The sequence below is a fragment of the Sesamum indicum genome, linkage group LG4 (assembly GCF_026168435.1).
Source record: "Sesamum indicum cultivar Baizhima isolate 11 linkage group LG4, ASM2616843v1, whole genome shotgun sequence".
NCBI classification, from domain to species: domain Eukaryota; kingdom Viridiplantae; phylum Streptophyta; class Magnoliopsida; order Lamiales; family Pedaliaceae; genus Sesamum; species Sesamum indicum.
In genome coordinates, this window is record NC_142660.1 from 15009731 (window position 1) to 15019060 (window position 9330).

The following is a 9330-nucleotide window of genomic DNA, read 5'->3' on the forward strand; positions in this document are numbered from 1 at the left end:
TTGATCTTATAAGTTAGGCCCGTTTTATTTTAAAATCATTCATTATGAAATTAGTATTTTTAGTCCTGTAATTTATAAAAATGAGTATTTTTTATCCTAATTCACTTTTTTTACCTATAATTTAATGACATGGGCACGTTGCAGTTAAGTATTTTTTGTGCAATGGAAAATTAATGTGTTTTTCAATTTGGGATCATTTCTTAGGGTAATATAACTACAATTTAAGGAGAAAAACAAATTTTAAAGGAAATTAGACCAAAGAAAGGAAAAATTCTTTGTTCTCTCACAAAAATTGAATTACACCATTCCTATATTTTTGTAAGTTGAAACCAACTAAAAGCAATACAAAGAATCATGTTTTTCACAAGTGAATCAAATAGACAAACTAGATCATTCATATGCTGATGTTGGAAGAAAGGTCAAATTTCCCTCCACCCAAAAGCACTTATGTGACGTACACCATCAAATTGTAGGCAAATGAGGACCAAAAGTGATAATTTTTATAAGTTATGGAACTAAAAATGTTAATCCTATAGTGAATGAGACTAAAAGTAAATCAAAATTAACTTATGGGACAAAAAATACTGTTTTCCTTATTGTAATTAATGAGACATCAGAAAATATTGAATCAAAAAATGATGACAATGAAAATACAATTAATTTCATATTTATAAAAAAATTAAATCATTTATTTCAAATCAGAATAATACATTCATTAATTATAGTGTGGCTTAAATATATGAGTATATGAATGGACAGGTTTTGGTCACACCTTGATTTTTTCTACATTAGCAAATGGTTCAACATTTGATCGGCCGATCTGGAAATAGATACATCACATCAATTTAGATTTTGAAAAATCATCGTGGATGTAAATCAGTGATCGATGCATCATTTCTGGATGAATGATCAGATTGAATTGAATTGTACTCCTGAAAGTGTGGAACATCTGAGCCATAGCCACTGGGTACATAAAATGCAGGCTCGGAAGGTACTCCCAGAGTTAAAGAGAAACTACTGAGCATAAGAACAACAGAAGCCATTGTCGGCCTATCGGATGCGTTCTCTTGAACGCAGAGCAAACCGATGTGAATGCACCTCAACATCTCAGTCATGGAACCAGCGCCCGACCTCAAGACTGGATCCACCACATTTGCAGCCGTTCCTTCGCGCCAATTTTTCCACGCCTGTAACAATTTGCCATCTTATATTTAGTATATGCATAGCGTTGATCACTATCAATGATGTATAATTGTCTTACTTACAAAGCTCAAGAGGTCCTCTACATTCTCCCCGCTTCGAAAACAATTATTTTTTTGGCCACTGATAATTTCCAGGACCAGTACACCGAAGCTGAAAACATCCGACTTAACAGAAAACTGCCCGTGTATTGCATATTCTGGTGCCATGTATCCACTAATTTACGCAAATTATTAATCAGTTAAGAGTGGAATAAGTATAATCATCATATAATTTATCTGTTTTTATTCATAGAAATTTCATAGGCTAATTATAATAGGATGGTATACTTACTAGGTTCCAACAATCCTGTTAGTATTTCCTTGAGTTTCATCGTGCCCACATAACCTTGCCATGCCAAAATCTGCAATTTTCGGATTCATATTTCCGTCTAAAAGTACGTTACTAGCTTTGAGATCACGGTGAATGATCCTAAGTCGAGAGTCTTCGTGCAAGTAAAGAATTCCCCTGGCAATACCACCGATGATCTTGTGCCGTCTTTCCCAGTCCAAATATGAATGGTTGATTGGGTCTACATGCATATTCAACCAAAATGTATGTTAAAAGTGAAATTGTTCAAGCAATCAATAAAAATGAAAAAGTAAAATATTACCAAATATAAAGAGATCAAGGCTTGCATTCTGAACAAACTCATATACAAGAAGCTTCTCTTCTCCTTGTAGAGAGAAGCCCAAAAGCTTAACCAAATTCCTGTGTTGAAGCCTGGCAAGTAACAGGACCTCATTCTTAAATTCCAGGTCGCCCTGACCGGAATTCTTGGATAATCTTTTCACTGCTATTTCTTGACCGTTCAGAAATTTTCCCTGAAATTCAAAAAGTTTTTGTTTTACATATCCCTTTTCATTATTACATAACAACAATTGCATACTGAATTACCTTATAAACGGTCCCGAATCCACCTTGTCCTAACTTGTTATTATCTGAGAAGTTGTTTGTTGCATCTCTGATTGTGCTGAAGGCAAATTGCAAAGACTCAGGAGTGCTAATGTCGTCCACAACTTCACCTAGTTAAATAGAATAATTTAGTTGAATCTCTGTTGGAGGTAAATTTTGTTTCTAAATAAGCATTTCAGAAGAGATCAAATACTTACTCTCAATATGATCACTATCCTTTGGTTTCTGTTTGATTCTCTTTATTAAGAATATCCCAACAGAAACAACTAGTATCACACCGGCAGCAACTGAAACGGTAATAATAATAACAGTTCGAGTTGTATTACTATTACCGTCATCCTTAACCGTCCTTGCTGTATTACCACCATGCTCTTCTGCAAAAATCGAAGAACCTCGTTAGTTATGTCGATAAACCATCTTATAATCTGAATTCCCTTTTTCTTTTGTGCTTGATATAGAGTTTGTTATCAAGAGAATACAATTATGTTTTTCTCTGTGGTTAATTTTTGTCTCATCTGTAAAAACATCAGCTCATAAACGTTGTATAGCCGCAGCTAATTAGTATCCATCAAAATTTTTTTACTTTTGAATATAAAAGTTAATCATAACAAAACATCATATTTTTCCAGTGTCAACTCTGTAAGAAGAGAATATTTCAAGCCTAGTTTGTAACAAAAGGCGGACTGTTTACGATATTACCTGGGGGCGGCCAGACCGGTGGCTCAGGCCGAGGCACTAGTTCCTCAAGCCTAGTTCCATTGTAGAAGGGATAAATCTCAAAACGAAGAGTGCAGCTGGGCCTGAGCACTCTACCCCCCCTCTTCCTGTCACAACACTTCGGTATATCTGCAGCAGCACCAATCAAGCAACTACTGCAATCCTCCGGAGACAAATCCGGGCTGCACTGTACTAGTGCGAAAATTCTCTGAAAATCAGGGCCAGTTATGTTCCCGGCCGCCACCTTCCTCAAAGAACCACCATAAACCGCCTGTCCCCGTAGATCGTCTAGCAGAGTGCTTAAGTCCTCCTTGAACTGGTCGACACTCGTAGCGTTCTCTGGATTCCACCAATAATATCCCGGCATAGTCGCCAGAATTCCAACTAACGTTTCGTTTGAGTATCGCAACGTGCAGCGTTCCTGCCAGTTGACCGCCTGTTTTTGATTCGGACATGATGCTAAAAGCGCTGCAGCAGCATCTCGGACACATCCACGACACGTATCCAGCTGAATATCTCCTCGGCAGAGCACGATGGCATTGGCTCTATCCGGATTCTGCCCAAAGGAAGCATTGTAGAAACCGTTTCTATGGACGTTTGTGGGCAGAGAGGAGAGGACAGTGTCGAGATTTGCCTTGTATGTGCTGTTACTCGTGTAATTGCCGTTGTTCAGGCAGACAGATTGGGATTGGACAAAGGCTGAGAGGTTTGCTAGAATAAGGAAAATTAAGGGCAGCAGCATTGTTTGAGAATGTAGCAGTGACGGACTTTGAGAGAAAAATTGGGAGATGATGAATGCCATAGAGCAGAGGGATGAAGTACGATGTGCTCTCTGAAGGAATATTATGAATGTATTGACTTTTGAGTAAATCCATTTCCAGGTCCACCCTCACTAATTTTCTTGCAGAAATTTCATTTGGACTGACTTTTAATGCAAGAAGTTGGAATTGTAGACATGGAAATTAATATCGGGTAAATACGTATACACCATCTGAAATTCGAAAAGTTAAAAAAAATATATATATGTGAAAAATGACGCACACAGCCTTCCTGTCTGGGAAATTTGCATTATTTTTCAAGATATCAGGGATTTTTTTGTATTTTCTTTTTTTAATGTTTTTTTTAATCTTTCGAAAACCGCATAAAGGTAAATTGCATTTAATCCGATTAATATATATTATACTGATAGGGTGTTTCGGGTGGATTGTATTTTTTTATTGTAATTCCTGTTGCATTTTTTATTTCATTTCACATATACACGGCACATATATAAAAAAAATTGAAATAAAATTGATATGTGAAGTGAAATAGAAAATGCAACAAAAATTGTAATAGAAAATCCAATCTACGCTTGGGGAGCTTATAAGCTCTTTGAAATATCTTATAACATGTTTGTGGGCTAATAAGATGCTATCAAGTCTTCAGTAAACTTTTAAGAAAAAGATTTTATAAGTTTTAAAAATAAGATATTATGAGGTTATAAACTCTTTAAAAAGAAGTAAAGAGTTGTCAACTTATTTATAAAATATTAACGAATTCCTTTAAATTATTGATAAATTTTTTATCACTAACATCTTATAAACTCCATAATCTTACTTTATCCTTGATAAAAAAAAAAAATTTACTTTATCAAATATATAATGAACTTATTTTTAAAATAAGATCTAATATATTATAACCTTTGAAAACTTAGAAAGTGTGAGATTTTAAGAAAATTTTGAGGTGTTTCTTAATATGTTTTCAAAATTAATTGTATGTAAAAAGAAATGTCAGGTTAAAAGCATTTTTTTAAAATAATATATATAATTGACTTAAATTTTATAATAGTGACTTGTTTGGTTGAAGTAAAATGAAAGATAGAATTTAAATTGTGTCTTGTTTTGACTGGGACCATGGACTTGGATCATCCACGAATTCACACTGCTTTCTGGTTTCTGGTGCGGGATGAAAGCAACGGGAGTCCGCGACCACAACGACAAAGTACGCAAGAGGTGCGAAGTTCCCCGTCATTGACCATTTCAAGACAAGTGTGGGAAAATAGACGTATGGATCCAATTCTTTTTAAGCCCATCACATAGACGAAAATGGTGGTTAGCAAAAATGTGGCTGAAGGTCTTAAGCAGGAATTGGCAGACATCATTTTGGGGTTTCCTACAATTATTGGTAGATCAAAGAGTGAAGTCTTCTCAGCTGTTAAGGAGCGCATACGGCAGAAACTCAATAACTAAGCGACAAAGAAGCTCTCCCAAATATTTAATGTATTGTCTTTTCAAATTAAATTATAAAGAGATGATACCAAAGGTATTCAAATACATCACAACTTTACTTCTTTGACACCTATATAAAAAAATTTTTGGAAACTCATTTAGAACACATACAAAAACGAAACGTGAAGCTAGAGAAGACGATTAAGGGAATTATCTTGGGATAATTTAGTTAAGTTTAAACTATAAATAAAAAAAAAATGAGTGTAATTGATAATTAATATATTCTTTTACACTAGTCATCATTCAAATGAGCGTAAAATTTTATTTGTCTACAAATATCTCCTCGAATTTTGCTCACGGACATCTGATGCAATGAAGTGAACAAATGAACATGTTTTGAAATTCATTTTTTCTTCATGAGTTTTGTTTTTTTATTTTCACTAACATATGAATGAACTTAAAAACATATCCTTAGCTACCCACATAACTCGTAAAAGGAATCAAGTTATATATAGTTCGCTTGAATTTTGTTATAATTTATTCTCATATTAATGGGTTTTCAACTTTAATTTGTAAATAACACGTCAGTATCTGAACACGATTTTTGTTTTTTAATTGTAACTTTTTATTTTTCCTTCTCCCGATCTATTTAATTTAAGTAGCAGGTACAACTGATGTCAAATTAATATGAGAGTAAAAAATAAGTGGTTGATCTTATCAAGTAGTAGAAAGTAATTAATAAGTATTAATTATGTGTATAATTTTATTCATAAAGGAGAGTGAGCTTCTTGGCGGGAATCACACTCCCAGAGGCAGGCACAGTAATACTGATACTTGCCAAACTTGAATCTCTCCTTACAAACACTTTTGATAAGTAAATATGGTGGGAAATAAAGTCCACTTCTGCAGATGTTGTCGCATGATCCAGGATGAGACTTGTCACAAGTTGCAAAATCTATTGGTTTCTCGCAGACAGCACCCTCAACATTAATGTACCAAAAACCTGCATATATATACATGATATCCATCTCAAAATTATATAAACAACCAATTTTCTCATGAAAGTTTTAAATAATAATACTTGTGTTTCTTGTATATGTACATATGTGACAAACCCTTATACACACTAATTAATTCACAACTTTTCTTTTTTTTTTTTTAATTATTTTAAGAAACATATGTTGTATATGGACGAACGGGTTTGAATTTGAACGAGAAACTTGATGAAAATTTTAGTGATTCTATATTAAATATATTTGAAATATATCGGAATGTTACTAAAAACAACTCAAGATGAGCGTTGGATCATATGAAATCATCTGCAATACAAAATTATCCAAACAAATACATCGGATTTATTGTTATCGATTTGAAATTTTTTGCTCCAGATCTATCAATCCAAACACAAAAACTCTTTTTGGATGAACGAATTTGGATTTCGACAAGAGTTTTGGAGAAAGAATTTCAAATAACTCCATACTAAATGAATTTGAAATTCATCGTTCACAATATTATTGAAAATAGCTCAAAACAAAATTTAAATATTTCAAATACTCAATACAATATATTTAGTATTATAAACTTAAATTTCTTAACTTTAAATTCATCAATCCAAATAAAAAATTTATAAATAGATACCTGTCGTCAGACTAAGAAATACGAGACAAAATGTGAAATGCTGAAGAAGATTTGCCATTTTACTTAGTTTTTCTTTTCCTACGGAAGATATGTGCCAAGCTTAGCGTCTCTATGATATATATATATATATATAGAGAGAGAGAGAGAGAGAGAGACGACATGATTTGGTAAAAATCTCAAGAATCAACACAAAGTTTCTATCACGTTTAGTCTTAATTACTATAAGATTATTTTTTCCTTATCAAATTATATTTATTTTGAAGTTACAGTATTAGATAATTCTTATATAGGATTAATTGCACACAGCCCCCCTCTGAAAATGTTAAATTACACGTTCTCCTAATGAAGATTTGAAATTACATTCACACGCTCTAAAAAAGTTCTCCGTTTACACATGACCCATTTTCATTAGGGGTTTGGATTAAAAATGCTAGCATTAGTAAAACAAATTACATAAGTTTCTAATTTTTTCCCCTTATTTAATTACATTCCATGTATATTTTTATACGAAAATGTAAAATGAGGGATAAAACTTAAAATTTTATATAACTATTTTGCAAACATCAGTATTTTTCATTCAAATTTTAACGAAAGAGGATTAGGTGTAAACAGTGAATTCTTAAAGGAGGTGTCAATGTAATTATGAAAATTTTTTAGAAGAAAGTATAATTTCACATTTTTAGAGAGGTCTTAATGTAATTAACCCTAATTTTTAAATGATTATTACTTTGGGAATAAATGCGGGTCGGACCTTTTAAGAAGAAATGTAAAGTAGTGGTGATTTCATTCGAACCACTATTAATAATTTGAAAACTTTTATAACAACTAGGAAAGAAATCTGTAAATTAAAGAACAGTTGTTAATATGTTTATAAAATCCGTTGATATGTTAACTATTATAGTCGCATGGTCTAATTAATTTAAATTAATTACTGTAGATTATTTAGTTCAAACAATAATTTTAATTAAATTTTCAATTTCATGCATTCCAACGAATCCTCGGAACATATTTCCAATACTAGCCACCTTTAACATTTCATTTATATTGAAGTTCAAACCTCTGTTCCATTTTCTTTTAAATAAATACACTTTTAAACTTCTCAAATATATATTTAATTTATCAATTAACTCATAAGAGTTTATTATTGAATCAAACCTCTTATATCTTTATAACTATCGTTCTTAATAATATTTTTAAATTAAATTATCATTAAAATCTCATTTTTCTTTTTATTAGACATAGTATTTCTAAAATATAATTTCCGAACATTTTTACGAATTTTTTATCAATTTCTTGCTGCAATATAATTTAAATAAACACCAATGCATATAATTATGTATTTGGTTAATAGGTCCGATGAAATTGAATATATTAACTATAGTAATAATTAAATTTTCAAATCTAATAATTTAATTAACCAACTATAGCATTTTCAGATCAAATAGAATATTTAATTCAACACTAATTTAAATAGTTAAACTCATAAAATTTTTCTGTTAAATATTACATCGGACAATATAAGCTACATTTGGTAATTAGACTAATTAAATAATATACTTATATAAATTAATATAAATTACAATCTAATTCCTCCATACCTGATTCGCACCCTCAATTGTGTACAAATGTGTGTTGTACGATTTGTGATTGGTGTGTGTGGTAAATTTAATGTGTGTGACCAATATATATATATATATATATAAATATATATATAATATATATATATATATATATATTAATGGTGAGGCGGTGGAAAGTGATGACCCACCCACCCCACCTTCATTCTCTATCTCTCTATATATATTTGTTTTATTTATTTTATTTTATTTTGTTGATTGAATATTTTTCAAAATACTCCTTACGTCCTACTTAATTTTTTAATTAATATAATTTGCTACCAAATATTCTAATGAACTCCAATTTACTCCATTTAAGTTTTAATATATACGAACTTTAATCTATAATTTATTATAATAAAATTTAAATTTTCTTAATAGTTACTAATTAGTCTATCAATTATGTATGAAATTCTACGGACGTCACAATATTAGTGATAAAATATTAAATAATAATTTTAAAATTGACAACTGAAATATAAACTTGATAATAAGTTTGATCTTGTTGGTATTTAATTATTAGTGATAGAAATTGTATATAAAATTGTCATTATAAATAATTAGTGATATGTGCATGGTGCCAATTTAATGACAATTATTGTCGCTAGGTTATCATTGTATATATATCATTAATTATTTTTAGTAACAACTTTATTGAATAATATTTTATTATTAATCTTACTCATTATTATGACACTAAAGCATCACTAAGTACATATAATTAGTGAGAAAATTATAATTATTATTTAAGTTTTTAGTCTGATAAGCTTTTGGTTAATATAAAATTACTTTGTATACTTTTCAGAAAATTTAACTGTTTGACCACAAATGAGAAAAGTAATTCAGTACTATATTTTTATACTAGTAAGTGCAACCAAAATATCTATTTTGCAGGTCAAAAATCAATTAATAGTTCCAGTGCACCCAAAAAAGGGAAAAAATGCAAGCAACCACCTGAGATATTGCAGATAAGGAACCCAAATTCGCTGAATTATTGG

General features: G+C 30.9%; 1 protein-coding gene across 1 annotated transcript; it reads right to left on the bottom strand.

The window, feature by feature from the left end:
* Positions 1-687: 687 nt before the first annotated feature.
* Positions 688-3779, bottom strand: LOC105160816 (cysteine-rich receptor-like protein kinase 26). The gene is made up of 7 exons (XM_011078310.3): positions 2854-3779; positions 2352-2528; positions 2137-2264; positions 1853-2063; positions 1534-1771; positions 1266-1416; positions 688-1187 (listed from the first exon to the last, which is right to left on the bottom strand). The coding sequence occupies exons 1-7, from the start codon at positions 3671-3673 to the stop codon at positions 861-863; spliced, it is 2052 nt and encodes a 683-aa protein (XP_011076612.1). The 5' UTR covers positions 3674-3779; the 3' UTR covers positions 688-860.
* Between the last annotated feature and the right edge of the window lie 5551 nt (positions 3780-9330).